The 26,799-nt window shown below is 38.3% G+C and overlaps 1 protein-coding gene across 2 annotated transcripts; it reads right to left on the reverse strand.

Annotated features, from left to right (window-relative positions):
• Positions 1-1,720: 1,720 nt before the first annotated feature.
• Positions 1,721-26,799, reverse strand: Eif3e (eukaryotic translation initiation factor 3 subunit E). 2 transcript variants are annotated; one of them, XM_048457131.3, is made up of 13 exons: positions 26,642-26,799; positions 22,503-22,617; positions 20,396-20,513; positions 17,795-17,837; positions 16,480-16,584; positions 12,145-12,270; positions 11,430-11,554; positions 8,012-8,138; positions 7,189-7,290; positions 5,705-5,814; positions 3,518-3,620; positions 2,796-2,930; positions 1,721-1,906 (listed from the first exon to the last, which is right to left on the reverse strand). In XM_048457131.3, exons 1-13 carry the CDS (start codon positions 26,729-26,731, stop codon positions 1,868-1,870), a joined length of 1,338 nt encoding a protein of 445 aa, XP_048313088.1. In that variant the 5' UTR covers positions 26,732-26,799; the 3' UTR covers positions 1,721-1,867. The 2 variants fall into 2 exon arrangements, with proteins under 2 accessions (XP_048313088.1, XP_085535129.1); XM_085679003.2 differs by lacking the exon at positions 16,480-16,584.

Consider the following 26,799-nt stretch of genomic DNA (forward strand, 5'->3'; position numbering starts at 1 on the left):
TCTGGACTCCTATTTAGCAATACCCATATCCCAAGAGCCAGAAACCTCAATTCTGCACGTGGTTGATTACAGAAATGAAATTTTATTAAAGATAGCCATAAGCACTCACTTAATAAAACACACACTTTTGTACTATGTAACAGTTGAACAGTTCCAACAGGAAAGCATAAAGCCTTCAGGGCCAAAATATTATTATATGGTGTACACCCTGATCTTGGGAGTTCCGTGCTTTCTAAGTGGAATATGCAGTAAAATTACATGAGAATCTGAGCAACTGACTTTTAGCAGTGGTCTGACAAACGGTAAAACAGAAGAAAGGTCTTTCATGTTTATACCATTAGCATAGAGGAAGAGCAACATAGACCATCATACCAGTCCAATTCTGTGTGAGCAAGACCCAGTAAAAAAATTATACATAGATAACATAGGTATCTACTAAACTCAAGTGTATGACATTCAGGGAATTTATAAAATGTGACTTTATACTTCGACTTAGTCTCTAACTAGAGTAAGTAAGAAAATTATTTTTAAAAACTTTACTTGTAATATCACCAAACTAGATATCAACAGTGTTGGGGGAGGCTGCTTGTTTGTTTCCCGGTCGCCCAGACTCCCAAGATAATCACACAGAAACTATATTAATTAAAACACTGCTTGGCCAATCACTTAAGCATATTGTTAGCTAGCTCTTACATGTTTGGTTAACCCATTCTATCATTTTATATTTTATTATGAGGCTTGTGGCCTACCAGAAAGGTTCCAGCCGGCAGCTCATGTCTCTCCTCTGGCAGCTCCATGGCTCTCAATTCCACATCCTTTCTCTTCCTCTATCATTTTATTGTTGTTGACAGAAGTTTCTACCCTGCCCAGTCCCACAACCATTCAATCCCAAAGAAACACACAGAGGTCTGTATTAATTATAAACTGGTTGGCCTGTTAGCTTATGCTTCTTATTAACAAACTCTCACATTTTAACCCATAATTCTTGTCTGTGTTAGCCATGTGGCTTGGTACCGATAGCGAGGCATTCTCATCTTGCTTTCTCTGTGTCTGGGTGTCGACTGCAGACTAAGCCTTTCCTCTTCCAGAATTCTCCTGTTCTGGTCACCCAGTCTACACTTCCTGCCTGGCTACTGGCCAATCAGCACTTTATTAAACCAGTACAAGTGACAAACCTTTACAGGTACAAGACCACTGTCCCACAGCACCAAAGTATCTTTCAACAAATACATCATTATTACAATATGGTAAATAAACAAAAGGAGTCCTACTAAGTAATAAAAGTAATACAGGACTGACCTATATGACAATTTGTTGATTATACATTATATAGTATAGATACATTTGTTGGTCTGAGTATTTTTTGCTCTAAACAACTGTGCATGTAAAACTTGTCAATAAGGCTGGCCGATTCTAATTCCATTTTTGTAAAATTCTCAGAGACAGAGATTAGTGGCTGCCACATATTAGAACTACCAAGGTGACCTAATGCTAATTCTGTATCTCAACCACAAGGTACACAAACCTGCACATATTTAAAAAAGAACCACTTATACATACTGTTCCCATGCCAATACTCTGTTTTGTACTGTCCTACAGTACCCTGGGAAACTGGGTTTACACATGGATCTCTTATATACCTTTAGCAACGAGGAATATAGTTGTTTGAAAACAAAGTTAATAAAATACACTTGCACACACAAGGAAAACTCCAGCAAGATAAAAGTGAATCATGGCCAATTTTATTTAAATTCTCCAAAATTTACAGCAAACATGTCAATTGCTTCTAAAAATGTATGTCGTCCTTTATATATAATGGTTACTGTGTCTTTTACTGATTCCTTTTTCTTCTTTTCCTTAGAATTCTTTAGTAGAAGCCAGAATCTTGGGTTGCCCAGTTGGGAGCCTAAAATACACGCAGAGAGAAAGCATCAAGATGGAATGAAACCCCCATGTTAAGAAAGCACCTCACCACTGGTAGCTTTTGGACAGAGATAAAGCACACCAATAATCAGTCACTAACATGTTAACAATAATCAAATTCATTCTGGACATAGAGAAAAAAAGCAAACAAAAAAAATTATAGTATAAACTACTGTTCAGCTTCAGTTCTACTAGACTTGGTTGGAGAATGCAATTTAAATCCACTCTAACCTATTCTTCTGGTCTCAATTCAATGAGTCCTTAAATACTCTGAGTTACTTACTAACACTTTCTACCCTCAGTTGTATGTATTCAGTATGTAAAGAGAATTACAAATGCTTTGGAATTTTGAAGTCACAAGGCCACTCAAGTTCCGTGAATGTCTAAAACGAGGGATCTCTACTAAAAAGAGAATGGTCTATTTTGGACAGGTATTTATGAACATCAGATAAAAGATAAAATTAAAATTTATGTAAGATCAGCATAGAAAGCAGTATTTTGTTTTATAGAACTATGTCTTTAGAGTTAGAAAGAAACACATTTCAAGCACATGTAACTTATCATCTATCAGCATCAAAATGATGTGCTGAGCCCTGAGGAAGCAAGTTAATGAAGTCACATAAGAGTAAAAGAAAAAGAAAACCCAGTTATAATTAGGAACCTGTTTTTTTTCTGTTTCTTTGACTAATGAGTTTAACACATTTAAGACAAAATTTGTTTCAGGTTAGTACTTTCTTGAAGAAAATATTTATAAGCTTAAAAGGAAACACAAAATTAGAACTAACCAATACTGGTTATGTTCTCAACGTTCATGTAACAGTTGTTACATTATTGCTAAATATCAAACAGAATGGAAAATGCTTGGTTCTTACCTCTGATCTACTGTTCTGATTGAGTTTCTTTTCAATATTCATGGCCAACATTTGGCTTCTAAAAGAAAGACTTTTTGTCTTTTCAATCACTTGCTGATAGGGCGATACTGCATTGTTACCCATTACCACGTGACCCTAAAATGAAAGAGAAATCACTGTAGCAAAGCCAATGAGTGGAGCGTCTCAGTAAATCGTGAGCATGACACAACACCACATGTCTGCTGCACCCCTATACACTGTACTGGGACAACATTCACCCAGCAAGAAAACACAGGAGGTACTACCACCTTCAAACAACTACTTTTTGATGGGACATACAGTACCAGAAATGGGCTGACACTGAAAGGCAGGAACCCTGTCAGAGTTACAGTCCTGTCCTCGTGACAGCTCCCATCCTGGTTTTACTTTTCCATTTTGAGAGTAAATTTGCCCAGGACGGCCTTCAATCCTGCCTCAGAGCCCAACTAGGGACAATTACAGGCCTGCTTCACCAGGCTCAGCCTAATAACATTTCCTGAACAGGTGTTGTGTTGTGCATGCTTGTAATCCCAGCAGAGGAGGCACCTGGTCAGCCTCATCTATACAGTGAGTTCCAGGGCAGCCATAGCTTCACAGTGAGACCCTGTCTCAAACAAAGTTTACAGAATAAAATTTCTAACGAAAAACTTGTAGTTATTCTGTGACTGTTAAACAGCATGTACCAAACCTACAATAATACTTACTAGTTTGGAGTCAATCTTGGCATCCAACCTTGCATTTCTAATCAGATTCACAATCCATCTCTCAGCTTCTTCTGGAGTCATATTCAGTTTATCTGCTAGCATGCTAAGGACAGACAGATGTACACATTTAGTTTTTATACACGGAGTATTCCCGCAACTTGTCTTTCCTGTGTCTCCACAATTAATCCCTTCTGTTTCCCATTAGTACTTTAGAGAAATGTCAATTTTTGAGCAAGCTTTTAAAAAATATACTATCTCATCCAGCATAGGTGAGTCAATCTGTTTAAGTTGGATTGGCTGACAGTCAATTTTCCCTACATCCTTCTACTTATTTATCTTTGGAAGCAGAATTTTGCTGTTTAGCTCTGGCTGATCTCAAACCTGAGGTAAGCTTCCTGCCTCTGCCCACTCCACCCAAGTGCTGAGATTACAGGCATGTGTCAGCACATCCAGCTATAGTCTGCCGTTTACAGCAGAGCATCTGGGTTTCAGACAATAACTATGTTTTGGGCAGCATTAAAAATTAAAATCACAACAGAAACTCTGTTTTTGTACTTTTAATCTTCTAAAGCAGGCAAAAAGAAGTTTAGACAACCTCAAGTAAATGCAGTGCAGGGACTAGAAGAACCCAGGGCTTTGGAAGCCTCTGGAAATTTAGTTTAAAATGCTTTAGAGATAGTCTAGCAGAAGAGGAAAGAGATCCAAGAAAAATTAAAATGTCCATAAGATAAATAGGAACACTTTACGCACAGGTCAGTGTTCAAGAGCTTGCCTAACTCAAGGGCCTGGTTGGATTCCGGCAGCACAAAAAAAGCAAGCCAAGCAATCAACACGGACAAAACCGTAAGCATTCAGAGAGTCCCAGTCCATTACCATCACCAGGCTGCAAATTTCAACAGAGTAGGAATATATGGTCTCTTTCACTGACAAAGTAAACATAAACACAAATACCAACTTGTAAAGAGCGAGAATTATCACAAATTCCTCATCCATGACACCTCAGAAGCCTTACGATATAAGATGTTCAGAGCACATTTATTCACTGAACAAAAATTTGTACTAAATTCACTATAAAACACAGGAGCAAGAAGTTCTGGCCAAATACACATGCAAACAAAACAAATCAATTCCAAACACACAAGAGAACACAGCCTATGAGGGAATGGAGAAAATTACAAAAGAAAACCAAAATATTAAGCATTCCTTTCACAGAGAAGCCCAACAACAAATCTCCAAACAAAGAACACTCTAATCCAGGTAGCTGTCCATTGGCCCTATGTGCTATGCCTACCTTTTAAATCACACATCAATTTTTTTAAGATTAGGAAGAAAATCAATTTTAAAAGGCATGCCTGCAAACTACAATGAAGCCCTAACCCCGTAAGAAAGGCCCAATGATCACACTGCACGTCTAACTATGGACAACCACTTCAAGGACAACCCACTAAAATTAGGCAAGCATGGATAGATCTCTTACCAAAAACAAATGACATTAAGAAACAGAATTTGGTTCACACAAAATTCCTCAGAGGCAAACATTAAAAGTCCTAAGTTTTTATGTTTTATATTTGACTTCATCTGTGGCCAAAGGGCACTAATAATTTTTGAAAGCCTAATACATGAAATTACTTTCTAATAGGTCATGTACATTTCACAATTTTGCCAATTATTTTCTCACACAACAGAGAAACTTTCAACTCAACTTCACCACAAGTTTTCCATGTTTCAACATTTTAGGATGTCACAGCAGCTTACTATATGAGAATTCAAATATGTAATTAAATAAACAAACTAAATTAACAGAAATTATTACCAAATGGAGTGGTCTTACAACAAAATTTCCCATTTGCTAAGGGCTAACTCATTGCCCTACTGCTGAAAATCATCTTAAATAGCCCTTCCCAACGGTACAGCACTATTTACTGCTGGAAAAGGTAATAGAAAGGAAGTTTAGATTTTCAACGTGTCACTTGCAGAAATTATATTGTACCACACAAATAAAGACTAAAGATTCTCAAAATTCAAACAGATTAAAATTTCTACAAATCATTAGCAAATTTTGTTTCTTCTAAAAGCAAATAGAAAAATGGAATCAAATGAAATCTTATTTTATGTATCATTATAATAATTGGCAATTATATAGACTAAATAAAGGTAGAAACATATATCCAATCTGAGCGTTCTTACTTAATGCTGATACACTGGTGGATACGACAAAAGGTTTCAAATATGAAGAGACGGGCATTTTCAATGAAGTCCTCAAGACAAGCCACCAAGAAAAAGTCATTCACAAGCACCTATATGCATAAAAGAGATTATAAAATTAATGTTGCTGATGACTGCTTTTAAAACATGACTCACTTTGTCTACTTTATTGCTCTGTTCACTATAATCTACCTAAAAACTGTACAGCATACCAATTTCTAGAATATTGCTGTTTCAAATTTTTAATATTTTAAACAAGTAGTTAAAAAATGATGGAAGAAAATTTCCAAGAAAGCCTCAGTGGCTCCTTATTTCATTGATGATCTGAAATAGCAGAACAACTTCCTGACATGTTTTGTTTAGTCCAACATGCCCTAACTACTAAAAAGAAGAAATGAACTAAGGACATGAACTTTCTGCAACACAAGACAAACAGACTGAGAAAACAGTGCAGGAATGGCTACCATTTCAAAGACAGTAACACTTAAAAGAGATTATTTCAACAGCAACGGTAATGATCACATGGTTATAAGAATACAAACTATCAAGATAGATTTTAGTTTTCCATGTTGACTAATATTCAAAAAATACCACAATATGTATTTCCATTCTTCCCCTTAGAGAAAAAAAGATCCTAATTAAACTGCACACTTTTTCCCAAAATCTGATTTTAAAGGATGAAATTAGTTGAGCATGGTGTTATACACCTACAATCCCAGCACTCAAGAACCTAAGGTACAAAGATCATGGGCCTAGATCAGTTGAAGATAAATAACAAACTGTGCACTCAACCCTCACATAACCCCAAAATATGTTGTGAATATGAGCTAATCAATTAATTAACTAGATGTGGCAAAGCCCTGGATATGGTTCAGTGGGTAAAGCATAGCATGCAAGCATAAATCCTGGAACTCAGGCAACAGGGAAAGGACAAACAAGCTCCACAAAGCTCTCCTCTAGCTTTCATGTGTGTGCCCACAACACTAAAAAAGTTCTTTAAAAATCAAACGAACACACGATAAAAGCAGCAGCAGAGCCTTTAATACCAGCGTGTGGGAGGCAGAGGCAAGTGAATGGGTCTCTGTGAGTCCACTGACAGTTTGGTCTATGTATCAAGTTCCAGATTTTCTCTGAAAGAACTTGTCAACTAAACAAAGGAAAGATTGGGTATAAAATCATAACTATAAAAATTTCCTGGTTTATAGAAAATGTTAAATATAATCATTTAAAAAGTTCTAAAAATAACTCCAAATATGAGCCGAAGTTGTGATATGTATGTACATATGAACCAGATTAGAAAAAGAGAATTAAGGAGACCCAGATGCATTCAAAACAGCTGAGACAAATGCTAATTACATGACTTCATTCTACCAATAACCTGCCATCTAGCTTTCTTAATCCAATTACTTCAATACCACGTCTATAAATTTAAGAAGGTAAACTGGTTAGTAAAAATTCATACTTACCGATTCACATTCCCTCAGCTTTTTCTGAGCCCCATCAAAATCAAAGTTGACATATAAGCATTCAACAAATTCTGTAATTGGGTCTTTATAAGTGTAAGACTCCTGTAAAACCAAGTCACATGTCCAGTAAGAGCTGGTGGAGCACTTGTTTAGCACACTGCCTGTACATGGTATCCCCACTTTCCAGTTCACAGCAATACACCTGCCCTATTCTACAGCACCTAGTCAAACACCTATCCCAGGTAACTAGTCAAACACCTATCCCAGGTAACTCAGTAAGCCTGGACTACTGCCCAAAGTCTCTAAACTCTCAGAATTATTCATAAGTTTTCAATTCTAATACCTAGTCTCTTTTAGTTAATAAACAATGAAGAACTTCTCCAGGTATGAAGATATAACCCTACTACAACAATCGCTTCCTTGTATAACTGCATTATTATGTTAAATAAAGAGTTCTTAGGCTGTTTATGTTTGTTTTTCTGAGAAGCTCGATATAAATCTAACAGCAGTGGCTTCTGCACACCTTAAGAAACTTACTATATATTCTATTTCAAAGGTCACCATCTACTCGTGCAGGTAACAACTCCCCAAACCACCAAGACAGCTGTAGCAAGCCAGAGTCTTAGAAGAAAGAACCAATCACTCCCGCCACATATGTCACAGATACAGGGAATGTACAGAAGTGAACGGTCAGGGCTGGTCTCTCTTCTAACTTCATGTACACTTCCCTTCTACTTTACATATATTCACCTTAAGACCCCAGAGTATTACTTTAGAAGAGATTGCAATTAAGGTTTCAGCGCTTTAAGGTGTTTGGTTTTACCTGCTGAATAACTTTCACTAGGTCTTTCAGCACCTGCCGGCGTTTCCGCACATCTTTGTTCGTTATGACGGCAGTAGTCAGATAGCGGAGAATATGTGGACACATTGTCTGGATTGCATTAAGGTACCTAAAGTAAAAATACAATAATTACTTGATAGTCACTAAACTCACACAATTTTCAATGTAAATAATTCAGTGTGAATTAAAGGTAACATCTAACTACATTGTTTAACCTAAGACTGCAAACATTTAAGAATAACTTCTACAAGGGAATAACCACCTACAAAATCAGCAGAATTCAATGACAGGATGGGAACTGCACCACTACTGCCCATTAAGAGTGAGTTGGAAGACTCATTCAAGAATCCAGTAAGTCCTTACTATTGTGGAATCGATGTTGGAAGGTCTCTAGATGTACTATTAGTTTATCCCAAAAGCCCTGGATACAGCTATGACTTAGACTCTTTCATCAGAACACAGGAGAGAGACTTTGCACGTGCACGTACTTTTGCAGTCAGAACACTGGGCACGTACACAAACTAACTAATTTTGCTGATGTAAAAGTAGAAACAATGAGGACATTATTAAAGTATTACATGGTCTGGATTAAATGTGTAGCAGTGGCAATCATGAAAAACAGGAATAGATGTGACATAAATGTCAATGGGGTCTTTGCCGTTAATTACCAAATCATGCTACTACTGATGATAGACAACCGTCTAAGTCATTGCATTTCTCTAACAATTCCCTTACATAGATCCAATAAATACTAGTTGAGTACCTTCCCCACCAGGTATGATGTTGAGTTCAGAATTATGTCTGTAAAGATCATTTCTCAAAACTATATATTCAAGTTCTAGAGTATCAGTCCAGCTCCCATCAATAAAGCTGACTCCACAGAAATTGTACTTTCAATTATAAACTTCTCAGAAGATGAAATTCCAGGCAGCTTTTAAATATTAACTTCCATACTCTCCTAGACTATAACATGCACACATGCATATACACAAACATCATTGTATTACATAGTCTTACTGAATTCTTCAGGATTTTAGAATTTAATACCTAATAATCTGCAAATTTATCATATGATGCTAAGCTTGCATTCTTTTTACTTATTCTAAATTGTCTATCACTGCACAATGTTTTCATACTCCTGTGAGCCACATCCTTGGTGTGCCGTTTCTGAGAATACATGACAGAAACTGACAAAAACGATGTGAAGAAGTAGGAAGATTACATAGGTACTTATATAAGAAGTCTAATTTCTAAACTATTCTAATGACAAAATTAAAATAAAGCATTTGAGCGCATGTTTAAAAATATAAGTTAAGTAATAAGACAAACAGAATTCCTTCATTGGGGACAACTAACAGGGTTCAAAATTAAAAGTGCTTATAAAAATTGATGGCAACTGAGTTGGGCATGACAGTGCACACCTGTAATGTCCACACTTGGGAGTAGGATGCAGAAAATCAGACGTTCAAGTAATCCTTAGACACTAAAGTTCAAGGACAGGGTAGGCTCAATGAGATCATCTTTAAAAAAAAAGTAAATAAAAATTTTTTACACATTTTAAAATGTTTATTGGTTAATGCTGACCTATAATAAAACTTCCTAATACTTAATACTGGGGGGGGGGGGAGGTTGCAATGTCAGAGCTCAAGCCCAGGGCCTCAGAAAAGCTAGACAAAGATGTAGCTCTACCACTAAGCTAACATCCCAATTCTTATATTTAGTTTCTAAAATCATTTTTCTTTCTAGATACTTTTACTGCTATCTACTGACAAGCATATGGGAACACTTTATTGCTTACATAATTCAATTAAGTTGTCTTGACATTGCTTCTTCGCATGCAACTGCATTACAGATTCATCACTTCCAGTTGAAGTTAGTTGAATGAATTTAGAAATATGGGACTTTCCTTTGTGCTTGTAATGAGGTCTATGACATTCTAGAAGTGCAATGTGAGTTTGAGTGGATCAGTCACAGATCTGTTCAGCAAGGAAGTTCTGCTTCTTGTTTTAGCTTTAGACAGAACGGAAAACACACAAAGCTGCAAGGCCTGGCTTGTGATTCATATCATGCTGTCACTGAAATGACTTTACTAAAGCATAAATTTGACATGAAAGCACTGTTTTCCTTTGAAATCTCGGCCTGAATATTAGACTCCAGAAGTGAATCTCCACGTCCTGCTGTGCATGATGACAGTAGCCCAAGGGCAGCTGTAACTCAGAAAACATCTACCTTTCCCAGACCAAGGCCCTGGTCCCTCACCTCAGCAACGATTCTAGTTTCAATCAAGTTCATTTGTCCTGGTTGCGTGCCTTTGGCTGCTGAAAAAAACAACTGAATCCCTGCTGGTAAATGACTTTTCTTACTTGGCTAACAAAACAACCATTCAGAAACTTTATTTATTTAATTTATTCACACACACACACACACACACACACACACACACACACACACACAGAGCCTATATCTATCTGTAAGAGTCAAATTTGTGGTATATAACTGTGAGTCAAAGAAGGATGATCATGTTTTAGGCAAGACTGGGGTACACAGAGAACCTCAGTAACAGTGAGAACTTTAAAAAGGAAAACAAAAATTCAAATCAAAACAAAACTTCTGGTCAACAACACAACGGTATAGTTAACAAATTTACAAAGCAGTGGGTAGATTTCTTATCAACTCAAGATAAGCCAAAGACCGGACAGGGTAAGCTGCTAGAAAAGGGACTCTTCCATGATATAACCTCTACCCTTTTCCCTTCCAATAATTTAGCATAAGTCTTAATTACTAATACTTGACTATATAGTCACCCCTCAATATCAATAGGGAATTGGTTCTAAAATGTCATTGTGTGTCTAAATCTATGGATGCCAAAGTCCCTTATAAAATAATGTGCTACGCTTACATATACTCCTGTATAATTCAAATAATCTCTAATTACCTATAATATCTAATATATAGTTTCTGTTTGTTGATGTGGGTTTCCCTCTGTATCCTGTGATTACCACTGATAAATACAGTTACTGCTATATTATTTATGGAATAATTACAAGAAAATACTTGTACATATTCGGTAAAAATGAAATTTTTCTCAGTTGGTTACAGATATGTAACCCACTAAAACAGAAAGCCAGCTGTATGCAAGACAACAGAGGCCCCTGTGACAATGCAAAGTCTGATTTAATCCTCTGGTTGAGCCCTGAGTCTTCATGATATCTATATTGTTGGTTCAGAAATCATACTTTTTAAGAATAATTCTGAATGACGGGCCTAGAGTTATCAAGTAACTTACCTAACAGCTACATGTGAGGTTTTTAATTATCAAGTACATATATACTACAAACAAAATTGGCAGGTGGCAAATTTAGATAATCAAAAACTAAAATTAAACAGTGATGTAACTTACTGTGGTTGGTAAAGGAAGAGATCAATAATATTATCACGGCCTTTTGGATGGTTGAAAAAAACAAACAGAGACCAATGAATGAGCCACGTTCGCTGTTGAAGAGACTGGAGCGGAGAACTCACAGACTGAAGGATTAAGAAACATATACACAGGGAATATTAGTATGTGAAAAACAGACAAGCAATAAATATATGCAATCTTAAAACTGTAACTAGGACTAGACCGTAGTCTAAGGTGTGTACTAGCCAGGCAATATGATCAAGGTTTGACTCCTATCCTTTCCTCATGATCTTTGATATTACAAACTCTTACATGTTATAATCATTTCAGAAGACATTGTAGAAACAAGGGCAGAAGTAAACAGTCCATAATTTGTGTAGGGGGGTGACATTAACGTGGGTCTAGCCGTCATCCTCAGCAACAGCTCTCTACAGTAGGAGGCGGTTTCCACTGGCACAGTAAACAGGTAGAACCCCAACAGCAGACGTGACGGGCTAAACCCTTTTCTCTACCAGTCAAACCAAGTGTGTCAGTCTTCAAAGTTAAAAAGAGCAAATAAACTATGCTTTTTTGGTCAAGTCAAAACAGTAACAAAAACCCAAATGTAAAAGATTTTTATGTTTTTCCCCTCTTAAGAGAAAAATGTTGTCCCGTATCAGAAAACACAACAAGTACATAGAAATTTCAGACAATCAATCCAGAACACACAACTCACGTTATTGTCTATGGTCTCTTTTAACCGAGTAAGGTCTTCCATGGCTGCATCCCAATTCTGCATTAAGATTTCAGAGGCCAATTTTCCCCAGAGTGAACTTAATGCATTTCTATCTGTTGCTGGAACCTGTAGGAACAATTGGTTATAGTCTCAATATTGTACAGCAAGAATGTCGACTGAGGTTTACGCCCCACCTGGTCCGTAGCCATTTAGTTGCGAAGAAATACCATTTACTCTGTGTTTCTTTGAAACATGATCAAGAAGCCACTTGTTCCAATTTCTATCATTAAGCATACCCACAAAATGATCCATATACAAATACGCACAATTGTTAATAAGCTAAAACTGGAAGCAATCTAAATGTTTATGAGTAGATTAAAACCCCAACAGAAGTACATGCACAGAACGGAATACAACTGAGCAGTAAGAATTCTGATAGCTGCTGTAACACTATCTCCAAACCTCACTGATAAAGAACAGCCAGACACAAACACATATTTTATCATTCCACAACAAAGTTTGAAAGAAACAAAACCACCAATCTGCAGGCACACAAAGCAGATCAATAATGTCCAGGACTAGGAAATGGCTCAGTGGTCAAAAGCACTTGTCCTAACAGAGGCCCCAGGTTATATACCCAACACCCACCTGGTGGCTCACAACCATCTATAACTTTAGCTCCATGGGATGGATCTAATGCCCCCGCCCCCGTTTTTTGTTGCTGATTATTATGTTGTTGCTGTTATTTTTATATCTCTGCAGGCACTAGGCATCCACAAGGTGCAGTCACATTTAGACAAATACTCATACATGTAAATTTTTTGAAAATTCAGAAAAAGTATCTTTGTCAATTGGTGATGAGAAAGATGCATGTCAAAATTCATTGAAATTCAAAAATCATTTTATAAAGTTCCATAACATTGCTCCTATTATACAATGATTAAAACATTTCAATAGGAGCTAGAGAGATGGTTTAGTGGGTAGGGTACCAGCTGTTTATTTTAGGATCTCAACATCCACACACCAAACCGCCTCTAAGCATAGTACTGGGATTGGGGAGGTGAGATATGTTGGAGTTTGTTAGTCTAGTTCCAGGTACAGGTAAAGACGGTCTCAAAGGAATAATGCATAGAGTCATAGATAATACCCAACCTTACTTTGGGTTCGAATGCATGCAATAATCCTGAGTGTATATACTCACCCCCACCTGACACACACAATTTCATCAAGTCTACTATGCTATCAAATTCAACATACATTTACTTTGTCTCCCAACTCAATACATATTCCAATTAAGATAGTGAAGTATATATAGGCCATGCCTGGGAATCAGCATGAACTAGACACCTTTTAAAACTGACAGGACAGCAGGCACAGAGTCAAAACTGGCTAATGCTCAGTGAGTCACTGTTACCCAAGCTGTCTGGGAACCATGCAAAGTAATTTTAAAGGGACTGATATGCCACTGACTGTTAACATCAATACATCTTCAATTCTAATGGGGTGGGGGGATGACACAACCCTAAAAAATAGTAATCAGAAATGGTTCTGGTATTTTCAAATAACTTTTACTTTCAACAGGTGCTTAATGGTTCTATTTTAGAGGTAGACCAAAGGCTCTAAAATGAGAACAGATCCTTAATAAAAATTCAGTAACTTTCAAAACAAAAACATTCAAAAACGTCTACTAACTCTCCTGATTTCATTTTAATTAATACACTTTTGAGGCATAAGAAGTTTCACATCCAAACGGTACATTCAACATATTATAAAAGTCACCAAGTCTTTTAAAAATAAATCTAGGGTCACACAGCTTTAATTTATAAACACTGACCTACAATAGGTCATTTGGAGAGTCAAATTCTAATCTCAGCCCACAGTTACAAAGGCTCTTTCATAGCTTATGTTTCCTTAACCATAGATTCAAGAGTAACCAACCACCAGGAAAAAAAAAATCTAGAAATGAAAAAGTCTAATGCAAAAGAAATAACTAAATTAAAACATGTCATTCCAAACCCAAAGCAAGGCTTTTATTTTTACTATTAAACTTTCAAACAAACACCTACAATTTTTAATGGCAGTAGGTAAATCATCTGTTCTTCCTTTGCACTAGATAACAATGTGTCAAAAGAAAACAGCTTGCACCCAGCTCCAATCTTTTGTTATGAAATGAACAATAAAATTTGCATAAATTCTAAAAAAGACAATTTCCACTTGCTGCTCTTTATTATTTGAATTCCAACATAAGATTTCTTAGGAATAATGCGAAGGTATATAGCTGAATGTTTTTAAAGACAGAGTATTATGTGTGAAAATTTTTAAAGTAAATATTAAAACTCCCAATAATAAAGCATTCATCCACTAATTATAGAAATTATTAGGCTAATTATTAAGTTGCACTCCACGAACACGACACTCACAAAACTAGAATGTGTTCTAAGTGGTGGAATAAAAGCTTTTTGTACACCTTCAGCAAGTTTGTAACCCCACGGTTCGTGTGCACTGCGCTGGCTCAACTCCATCTCATTCCAGTTGGCTCTTCACAGCAACCTGCTTTCAAGCGTGGATATACTAGAAGAGTTTCAATATCTGGATTTCCAGCAGTTACCTTAAGTTTCCATGTCTTAGGAAAATGGCACGTTCACTCACTGGCCAGCAACAATAAATTTACTGTGCTGGAACTCTAACACGACACTAAATCTTCATTCTCAAAATTCACTCCCACAAGTAACAGATGATATGAATAACCGGCTCTTTTCATGGACCTGTAATCATACCAGGCTTCTGGTTTTACAACCCTAGCTTAAGCTGTTTATATTCTCAAGGTAATCAACTTTTGCTCTCTTCAATCCCTGCTAACATTCAAGGTAAAAGCGATGGAATTTTCTGATAAGTCACCACACGGTCAACATCAATGATTACCTTCAGTGCACTTGCAAGCTAATCACAGCTTATCCGTAAATGAACTCATTTACACAAATGAGAGAATGAGCAAACAATGCTTTAAATCAAGCTTGGAAATAGGCAGAAAAGATTTGTTTCCTTGAAGGAAGGACAGTGTGTAGTCTAGAGACTCTCCCATACAACCGCAGTGTAAGAGAAATCTGAATAAATGACAATCATCTGCCCCTTTAACTACCCCAAACAGGAAACCTGAATTTCATGGAAGGCACCAGAGACGGCATGCTCCACATGTTTTCTTTGTGACATATAAAACTAGAAGAAAAACAGCAAAAGAAAATAAAGAAACCTAAGTCATTGACCTAAGCAGGACTTTCTCTCATTTCTAGGATTAACTAAAGAAACCACAGGCTTGGGTACTTGTCCATTAATTCACAGTGAGTCCCAATTATAACTTCCTCAATAAAAGGCTAGATAAGAGGAGCACTTTGATTACTTTTAAAGAGTACCTATTACAGTGATCACCTACATAGAAGACAGAATGAGAAAACTTGCTAAGTCGAAGCCTGAGTTTTAATCAGGCTTCATACCAGGCTGTTTCCTCTGCAAAAGCACACACTCTAGGAAGTGACTGAGCAGACTACAATGCCAGTTAGTAACTGTTCAAACTTTTCCACACCTCCATGTAATGAAGAAATCACATAGCTTACTTTTTATTAGCTGAAATGGGTAAATAAAAATTAGGTCAACATTAAAACACATTTTTTTAAAAATACAGGATCACAGTTGTTCAGAACAAGGAACAGATTAGGTACATTTGTTAAACCTGTGTCATTCACTCTGTTTACAGTACCATAATAAATCCATGATAGGACAGAATTCTGCTAACACTAAAATTCACATACATTAATGGTTTCCTATTTTTCAAATTAAAGCTCCCTCCAAATTTGTTTTTAAGTTGTATTTATTATTATTGCATGCATACATATGCTTGCATGGGTGCAGGCTGCCACAGAGTAAGTGTGGAAGTCAGAGGACAGCTTTGCAGAGTGGTTTTCTCTATACACCCTGATGTAGATTCTGGGATCAAACTGAGGTCTCCAGGTTTGTACTCTAAGAATAATGTTTACTTCCATCCTATCTTGGCAGCCCTCCCTTCAAATTCTAAGGCCATACTATGGTTTTCTATTTGGGTTTTGCTGTGAATCTTCTCATCTCTCTCTCTCTCTCTCTCTCTCTCTCTCTCTCTCTCTCTCTCTCTCTCTCTCTCTCTCTCTCTCTCTCTCCTTCCGTTTTTAAACCTAAACTACTTTTCTCCTTTGCCAATGACTGTTTTAAAATTTAACAGACAGACTCAATAAATTTTTTTGAGGAACCAGGAAAAGTTCTAGAAGCAGAGGGTAAAAGGAAAAGAAAAAACACAGAGGTACTTACCAAAACTCTAAAGAAGTAAAGATACTCTGCAGCTCCTGAGTAATTCCCACACTCGTACTGGAATTTGGCATATCTGTAAAGTGTATCTAAATATTCTTGCCTAAACTGGGGGGAGGAGGAGAAGTTTCCATAGTTAAGTTGCAAAATTCCATTCATTTAACTCTTTTAGATGAACAACTGCCACCAATAAATCCTAATCAGAGAAATACTTGATTGCATGTACATATGTGTGTGTGCATGAAACTGCTCAGTTTTTACCTCAGAATTCTGAACTGTACTGATAGAAATTTTACTAAAAACATAAACAAACAAACAAACTTGAACTACAACCACTAAGTTGACTAAACTAACTTAAGCACATGGACACCTCCAACGTTGTTAACACAAACAATAATATTCTTTTTTCTGAAAACTGGCCTCAAAACATTAGTAACTTTTAAACAAAATAAAACTGAAGAAATCTAAAAGAATTGAAGGCTTAAAACAACAACAAACTACTAAATACTCTGTACCAAGCACAGAGTATTTTGTGGTGATCAGCAATCTATCTACTAAACAAGAGCTGAAAACTCAAGGATAAGCTCGAGAGTGCAGAGTGCCCTTCTCAGGCCTGGTGGGCAGGCATTTAATCCCAACCTCGGGAGGCAGTGGCAGGCAGCCGTGAGTTCAAGGTCAACCTGGTCTACAGAGTAGTTTCCAGGACAGCCAAAGGTACACAGAGAAACCTCAAAAAAAGAACAAAACAAACAAAAAAGGGTCAAGCCCTAAGCTAACAGAAGAGGAGTCAAAGTTTAGGAAGAACAATAACGTTATAAATTAATGAGGACCAGAAAATGTCAAGAGCTCCTGCATTCCCCAAAGCAGTCAAACTACTACTTGTGTGTGGAAAGAAGGCATTTTAAATTCAATTCTAGTTCTGCCTTTCCTCATAAAGCTACGAGGAAAAAGAAATCTGAGTTCGACACAGCAGCAGGTGTTTATGATTTTAGACCCAGAAAACAGAGGCAGGAAGATCACCAAAATCTGTGGACAGTTTGGCCTACATAGCAAACGAGTCTGGGAATACTTCAGGCAGCGAGAGAGAGCTACTATTTTATGATGATTCACATAAAGCAAACACTGTGAGAATTTGTTACAAAATAGGGCTTATAAACAAAAATTTCCCCATCATCACTGATTATTACAAAAACTGTTTAAAACATACCAGTAGTTATTTAAGTTAATCTAAGAATTCCATAAATTTGTGCATAACCATAGTCTCTAAAGATCTTTTCCCAAAAATTACCATTTTTTTAATATTAAAAAAAATACTTACCCCATGCTTGTCTGCTAGGTAGTCAAATAACATCCGACCATCCCTTAATATTGGAAAAAGTGAGCATTATTATGGTTTATAGGCTGCAGAACACAAACTACACAGCTCTAACTTCTGCATTATAATCCAAAAAGTCACTTTAAATCTCTTAATACTTAAACAGAAATATAACTTCTAGAAAAAAAAAATAGCACATGTCAAATTTTGATATAAGAAAGAATACAAACTTGGAAATTTTACTTTCAGATTTCTCAGGCTCTGACTGAAGACCAAACTTAGATGGTACCTAGGTCACACTGTCACAAACCTCACGCAATTCTTACTCAGATCAACCTGCCAAATAGCGAAACTTAATTTTTCTTAAATTAGTTTTGCATTAACTCTAGATCTAAACAGACTAGTAAAAGACAAGTAGAACAAGAACACCAAAGGAAAAAGAATAAAAAGCAAAATGTTTTCTTAGGCTTTTTTCATATGTGGGAGTCTGCTGTGGCCTGTGTCACACTTTGGGAGTCCTGCCAGCCCTGCCAGCATTAAATTACTGAATACAAAACTGAATAAAAAAAAACTGTGCACAAAGTTCAGACTTTCACTATCCTCTGTCTACTCTCTGAGAAAGTATAGGAAACACACTGTATGATCAATGGCAACTAAGAGATTAGTAGAAAAATACCATTTCTATGAAAATAAAGTAGTTTGTAAGTCTTTTAGAGTACACATTTGTAACAGCCGAGTCCCTCATTTGTTTTCAACTAAGTTCCTGCCTTCATTTGCTATTTTCTGGTGCTACGATAAAACATTCTGAAGCAAAGCAACCTGTGGAGGAAAGAGTTCACTTCCCAACCAGTCATTGAGAAGTCAGGGCAGGAAACTGGAGGCCCAAAGGGATGCAGAGACCATAAAGAAATGCCACTTAGTGGCTTGCTCAGTTTGTTTTCCTATACAACCCAGGGCACCCTGCCCAGGGGTGACATTGCCCCTCTCTCCCCATACATAGACTGGGCCCTCCCACAGAAAACCATTTATCAAGAAAATGCCCCACAAGCATGCCTACAGGCCAATCCAATGGAGGCAATTCTTTTCCCAGATTAATTCAGCTTTACCAAACTGACAAAGAAATAATCTGCACAGAACCCATTCCATGATGAAAGGCTCTGTCTACATTACGTGGTGAGTATATCATACACGCATTCTGCTCTCTCCTTAATGTCACCATCTCCAACCTTTTCTTTGAATAGTTTCTCTCGTTATGTCTAGCTATGAGTATAAGCGTGTGGGTACCGTGCACATTACTGTAGGTGCCTACAGAGGAATAGAGCCCCTGGAGCAGGACTTATAGGCAGTTGCACATCACCTCTGCATCAGTACATGGTCTTAAGCCATCTCTCCAGTTCCCATTTCCAATCTTTGTGCCTAACTTATCCTAAAACACCTGTGCTCACCTAACATCCGGATTATTTCAGCATTCACTTTCTGCATATTCATAAAGAAAGGTGGAGTTTTCTCCTTTGAACAGCTTTTTATCTGTGCACCTGTACGTACTTCTGCACAAGCATCTAGTGTAATACGGCACGGTGCACAGCATATTACAGCACGGCAGAGAACTGTGTAGCACGTGCAGCTTGTCTAATGATATCAGGTAAGACTTTTCCAAATCACAAGTAAAACCTTAGAGAAAATCTCTTAAAAATTTGGTTTGAGCATATATTATAGAAACCAAAAGAATAGCAAAGTCACTAACACTTTCTGAAATAAACACATTAGTAGTTAAGACACATCAATAACATTCAGTTTTAGTACATTTTACTTTTAAATATTTCTAATAACTTCAAAGGCTTCAAAGCATCAAGTAATATTAAGGCAATGTCCCTTATTTGGAAACCAAACAAGAAAGTCTGTTTCTAGATTAAAAAAAAATTAGAAATAAAATAGTCTTAGCTGGGATGAGTAGAGACATTGAAAGATGTAAAAGAATGTAAGTGGTAAGTGAGCTCAGGCTTCTCCTTCGGAAAGCAACCCAGGCGTTCTAGGCATCACCAGTCAGGTGGCTGACTCTTGGGAAGGGCAGAGGCAAAGGTGGATCTTGAACACAGGAAGTTTAGCAGCATTCCCTCCTGTACACTTCCTTGGTGCAAGCAGCACTCCTCCAATGTGACATTCAAAGTCTCCAAATACTGACAAACGTCTCCTAACAAGTGTCAGGGCATGATAAGGTATGACTACCTGGTTAAAAAAACTTTCTTAAAATCATAGTATTAGGGCTGGAGAGGTGGCTCAGCTGTTAAGGGCACCTATTGCTCTTGCAGAGGACCTGTGTTCAAATTCCCAGCCTCCATCAGAGGCTCACAACACCTGTAACTCCAGTCCCAGGGAATCTACCCCCTCTTCTGACCACTAAGCACACTAGGCATGTATGCAAATACACATTTTTCAGCAAAGCAGTATACACATAATAAATTAGTACTAAAATATATTGCTATGGGATACAATTCTTAAAGAATAAAGACAAATGAAAATAAACAGGTGAGGCACTCACTGAGATCAACTTTTACTACAGGGTCCCAGGTTAGAGACCTTCTATGATCCGAGTTCACAGATTACCTGGTGGACTGCATCTGCCTGGTAGTTTCTGGATCTTCAAACATCTTCACAATTGGTTCTGTTTCTGCCTGGAGCTGTTTCAGCTGCGCAACAACTGTGGTTCTTTTTTCTCTCAAAGCTAATGAAATGGTACCATGAGTTAAACTACACCACTCCACGAGACTATCTAGACAAGTTTCCATTAATTCAAACTATACACACTTATTCTTTATACTTTCTCTCACATGCCAGGAACCACCAACTCAACACCTCCCTGAAACGCACAACTTCCTTTTGCTAGAGCCCCAAAGGCACATAGAGAAAGAGGGCTTCATCTTCCTACTGTGGAGGGGAAAACTACACACAAACAAGGAAGGGTGGAGTGACTAGTGTGGAAAGAGAGTAGGCAGGAACAGGTCGCGTGTTACCCAGCTCCACATTCCCATGGTTTCACTCCAAGTATCCTTCTATTTGTTCCTATTTAATTCCTGACTGACTACTACCTTAGAGTTTATGAACATAGGCACTACACTAATGGTTTACATATTAGTACTAGGTGGAATGCAATTTTAATCTGGTCGAGAATATTTTTTAATATAAACTACAATTTCACAACCAAATTTTGTTCATTATACCACCACCAGAATACAGAGAAAAGTCACACAAAATCTGCATTGCAAAGTATCTCAGATTAATGCTCAACAAGTAATAGCCCTTGTACTTGTGGTGGCATGCATTTGTACTTCTAGGCACTTAGGAAGCTGAGATAAAAGCAGACAGTAGTGGGGCTGGAGAGATGGCTCAGTGGTTAAAAGCGCTTGCTCCTCTTCCAGGAGCTGAGCCTGATTCCCAGCACCCACAGGGCAGCTCATAACCATCTCTTATGTGAGGCTCTCTTCTGATCTTCTGGGATACCAGGCAGACATATGGTGTGTAAACATGTAAGCAGTCAAACATCATACACATAAATAATAATAAAAACCAAAACCCTTCACTTTCATCACCAACTAAATTTAAATAGTTACTGCCTATAAATTAAAAACAAAGTTATACTGACTTTAACAGTGTCTGCATTATACAAGGATGGTCAGATCCTGCTCCTTCTCCACACCTGGATACTGTTTCTGTTCCCAATTTTACTTTATTTATAATTATTTTCAGTGTGAACGATAGGGATTATTGGGGTGAGTCTAGGGGCTGGTTCTCTCTACTACCTCTACCGTGGGCTCCAGGGAGTAAACTGAGGTCATGAGGCATTTGCAGCAACGCATCCCCCTATGAGGCACCACTCTGGCCCAACACGGACTGGCTTTTTCTTTCCCTAAGCATTTCTTTATAAAGCTCAGTGCTTAAGATATATGTTCAAAACCAAAACCCAAAAAAACTTCCAAGTTCATGTCCAAATGAAAAAGCAAAGAACCTATTAAAATCTGAAAAACAACATTAAAAAGTGAAGAGCTCTTTGCTGTTCAGAATTCGTTATATGCGCAACAAAAGAAAAGGCACGGGGGGGGGGAGCCCTATAGCATATAGGGATAAGCTTTTTTATTCTTTGAGGCAGGGCTTTGGTAGAACTAGAACTTGATGTCTGTATAAACCAGGCTCTTTTCAAACTCACCCGCCTATGCTTCTAGGCCCTAGGCTGCTATGATCAGAGGTGTGTACGTCCAAGCCCAGGCCATAGTTCCTGTACTTAAGGAACCATTTTTCTCTTCTTTTCTTCTTCAAGAAGCATCTTCTGCCCTGAGCCAGTCTGGAACTCTCCTAGCAGTTCTCCAGCGTTACTACAGGGCCTTAGGAGTTTCTCCTCAAATAGGTCCGGGTTGGGGGCCAAAATCTGCATTTCCCAAATAACTCTCCCAAGTAACCTGACGATGTCAAAACTTATAGAAAATTGTAGGCCATCAGCCTGTAGCATAGCCACAGCTGATGGCACACACTATGATCTGAAGATATTTGGAGACTATGTTTACAGTGGAGTCACATCTTTCATAAGCAGAAACACATCTTAGAATCCTTGTGACTCTTGTGTTTCCACCCAAAGACTTTAAGAACGGCTTTTTAGCTACAGCTCTCATATATCATAAATTTTCATATACATTTAGCTATCGAATGTGCTTTAGCTTACCATGAGGGATATCATCAGAGTAAAGGTTTTTGTAGACATCCATAGCAAAGTCTACCATGTTGGTATCACTAAGAAGATCCAATTTTCCTTGTAATAATTCTTTTTCATTATATATCTGTAAGAGAAAAACTACTTTTAATGAGTATATCTAAGTTCTTCTGTTTATTCAGCATCATACTTCATGAAACACTACTTAAAAATGCATGTGTGTGATGTGTCTGTGTAGGGGCTGCTGAGTTGGTTCAGCACATGTGTGGGGACTGGTGAGTGGGTTCAGCAGGCACAGCACTTGGTAAGCAGGCAGGAGAATAGCGTTCAACCCTGAAAATGGCACGAGCATGACGAAAACTGACTCACAAAGTCAGACGTCGTCCTCTGACCTCCACGTTTGTGTTCTGGAAGCCAATGCGCTGAAATCTCTCCCTAACTCCTCAGTTTTAAAATAACCATCACACGGCCAGAGATACAGGTCAGTAGTAAAGCACTGGCTTAGGGTACGAAGGCCCTAGGTTCACCTCCAGTATGAGTACATGCACACACGCGCGCACACACACACACACACGCACACACACACACACACACGGTCACCTATTTGTAAAAAGAAAAGTAACCAAAATAGCACGCACTCAATTACACAACATATTATCTACTCAAAGATTTGAAAATGAATGTCATTTCCATTTTACTCCTGAACAACTGTTTTATCAAGCAATCTTTTATTCTTTCTAGAAAAGTTATATAATATATAAAAATCTCTATGCCTTCTCCACTGCAAAGCAAGAACCCCTGCCCCCTCTCCACGCAGGTAATGAGGACTAGGCTCTTAAATATTCACCTCTTTACTATTATCCTTTGCCTCCACATGATGCCTACCCACCTCTCCTTGATGTGGCCACGCCTTCACAGTTTTCTCACTTAATAGCTGCAATCATTTATGGGCTTCTCCATCTGTACTTCTAAAATAAAACTAGCACCAATTTTGTAAGCCAACAACCTATGCTAGGTTTTTCATTTGCAGAGTGCTCGGGAAACATGTATTAGCTCACAGAGAAGAAACATACACATAGACTCACATAAAGATGAAGGCCGAGAACATAGAAGGAATCTGAGACACATTTATCTATGTGAGAAAAAAAGACTTATGTTCTGAGTTTAATATGCGAAGGAAAGAAAAATCTAGGAAAAGTCCACAATAGTGTATCACAGAATCAAAGGTGAACATCACAAATCATACAAAAATCTCCAACAGTGACATCTTAATAGTCACTTAAGACAAACGGACAAAAGGCACATGAGATGATCTCAACTGCCTTAATCAAAAGGGAAGTGCCTATAAAGACTATGATAAAAAAAATCATTGCTAATGTCAGTGCAGACTGGCTAGAATATTAATAACCTACTAGCAAGAATACAACCACTTCAAAGCTTTTATCTCCTGAAGTCATACACTCTTCAACTCATGAACTCCGCAAAATACCTAAAACATCTATTTAAGTATATTTCTAAAACTGTGCATAGCACACGGGTCGTTTAAAGCTACGATGGATGAGTAAACTTGCATAATCCAACAGATTAACCAGTCTGAAAATCAACAACTTCTAGCATAAGATGACACAGAAATGAGCTCACGAAGCCAGGGGTGCTGGGATGCACTTACAATCCCAGGTCTCAGGAGAAGAAACAGGAGGACCTCTGCGAAGCTGGGCTACATAGGGGAATCCTGTTTCTAAAAATGGAACGTGGACTATAGATCATAGTTGCAAACAGATTGCTTGCCATACCAAGAGATTAGTTCAGTCCCTGGGAGTCCTTGGCAAATATACATTCCTGATGTTGAATTTCATTTATATATAAACTACATATATAAATATGTATACACATACATACACACACACACACACACATATAAAAATAAATAATTTGGATATAGTCTTGTAAACCCATTCCTTGGGGAACTGACATGCAAGTAAGGAGTTCAAGACCATCATTCAGCAAGATCTTCCCTCAAAAGAAAAACAAGCTCAAACAGGTAAAACAAATCTATACTGTGGAAAGAGCTTACGCTGAGAGGTGTGATAACTGAGACGTTGGTTAAAAGGGGAAAAATTCTGAAGCGCAGAGGAATTAAAATAGGGCAAGGATCCTAACCCATGTCCAAATTCAAAGCCCAGGGTTTGGGCCTTTGAACCATCTGTCCCGAGGTTAAGAATAAATGGTGATATGCAAATACATAGTCATTTAATTAATTATTCAACAATTTCAAAGCCTTTATGCAGAACTATAAAAGTGCGAGAACATGGAGAACCTAAGTTGTTTCTCTCCTGGAACCTATACTCTCCAATGTCTACCATGTGTCAGTCCTGAAACCCATCATGATCCCTGACTCCTCACTGTCTAGCTTTCAGAACACAAGCACCTCCTCAAAGTTCTATCCACTGAAGACCACAGAAAAACTAATTTAACAGCACTGGGCCAATACTTGTCTCATATGTACCACTTTACCTCACAGCCAAAAGTTTTCAGTGGGGAGATGTCTACCCTTTATGTTGGATTTTTCAGAATTCCAAGTTCGGGAGGCAGAGGCAGGTGAATCTCTGTAAGTTTGACGTCAACCTGGTCTACAAGAGCTATTTCCAGGTACCAAAGCTACACAGAGAAACCCTGTCTCGAAAAACAAAACAAAACCGAATTCCAAGTTCCAATATTTAGTTACCTGCTAAGTAGACACTCCAACATCTGCCTTCCTCTTGATGTACTAAGGCCATCCTAGTAACATCCTCAAAGGAGTCAGTTTTCACTGAGTCTCGGTCATATTCTTGCCTTAGCAATAAAGAAATCTACACTTACAATTTCCTCCATTTGCCTCAAAAACATGAAGGCATAAACACACAAAAAATATGAAATTCAGGCAGTTTCAAAATATCTCTGCTCCTCAGAGAAAGTGAGGGATTTCAGTATATATTTCTCATGTACCAAAGGACTCTCATTTACCCAGAAAATGAAACAAAACACACTCAACTTTTTATTTAATCTCTCGTGTACAGTACAAAATTCAATGCAAAAAAAAATCTATCAAGTCTCACCTGCTAAGCCATTTTTCAGCATGGAACTTTACTTTTCTCTAGTATCAACAATTTTAGAGCAGTCTACGTGTGTTTAGAAATCTTATGAATATAAAGAGTACACCTGCCCTATAAACTGTATCAAAACCAGACTTTTAAAAAAATGCTGTTCCCTATGTTATCATCTGTGTCCAGAAACAGAATTCATCAACTTTTCTGGACAAAATTCTATCCTTATTTTGTAGCATCTTTACTTACTAAAATGCAACAATTTTCTCCAAAAGTCAATGTAAAGCGAAGCCTAATTATTTCTAAACCAGTATTTCTTTTCAATACTCCCAAAGTCCAAAATCCTTAAAACGCTGAAACGTGTTAAGATGAATTCCCAGAACTACATCCTTACTGAACACTAACGACCAAGTCCTATAACTTTACGTCCGAACATCGACACCAGAAAACAAAGTTTACACTGCAGTTTGTGACACTGTGAGTTATTCTTCGTTTTTATCTCCCCTCCCTCCCAACATTCGTGACGTTTCTGCCAAGCGAACACCTATCAAAGACCAGGAGGAAACAGAGCAAAGCACCCACAACTTCCTGGAAATTAAAGGGGCCAGATGTTACTTTTTAAGTGTACGAGAATTATGTCAAGGTATCCCGCGCACAGCAACCCCAAATCCAAGCCCACGCACTCAGTTCCTAAGAGAAACCTTGAAACTTCCGACAGCACCCGCGGCCCGGCGAGCGCGCACCCCGGCGCCCCTCCCGCCCCGCCAGCGCAGCCTAGGGCGGGCGAGCGCCGACGCGGCCGCCCCAAGGATCCAGCACCACGCAGGAAGCAGTGGCCTCGGCGTCGCCGGACCCCGCGCTGTCACCTCGGACCCCCGAATCCCCGCCGCCCCGTGCACCCCAACACCGCGCCCCTTCGAGGGCCGCTGCCATCCCGGGGCCCAGCCGATGTCAGGGCGGCCCGAGCCGGCTTCCGGCTCGCACGTGTGTCGGCCCGGCCGCCGCCTCCCCGCCTCTCCCACCGCCTCTCTCATCCCTACAGCTTCCTCCGCCTCCAAGCTCCCTCACCTCCTTCACGGACAGAAATTCGAGGAGCGGAAACACTAGATGCCGGTCCAGAAAGTGCGCGATGCGCGTCGTCAAGTCGTACTCCGCCATCTTGCCGGGGGAAAGGGAGCGTGTCCGCGAAAACTTTATTAAAACACCGCCCAAAGGCGGACAAGCTC

The sequence above is a fragment of the Myodes glareolus genome, chromosome 19 (genome assembly GCF_982192425.1).
Source record: "Myodes glareolus chromosome 19, mMyoGla1.1, whole genome shotgun sequence".
Classification (NCBI taxonomy): domain Eukaryota; kingdom Metazoa; phylum Chordata; class Mammalia; order Rodentia; family Cricetidae; genus Myodes; species Myodes glareolus.

Excerpts from the sequence above, each read along its gene's own strand:
- Eif3e (XM_048457131.3), bottom strand. The coding sequence starts at position 26,731 with ATGGCGGAGTACGACTTGACGACGCGCATCGCGCACTTTCTGGACCGG. Across the intron at positions 11,555-12,144 it reads AAGAGACCATAGACAATAAC|TCTGTGAGTTCTCCGCTCCA; the intron begins GTGAGTTGTGTG and ends TTAATCCTTCAG. Across the intron at positions 1,907-2,795 it reads ATCAGAACAGTAGATCAGAG|GCTCCCAACTGGGCAACCCA; the intron begins GTAAGAACCAAG and ends CGTGTATTTTAG.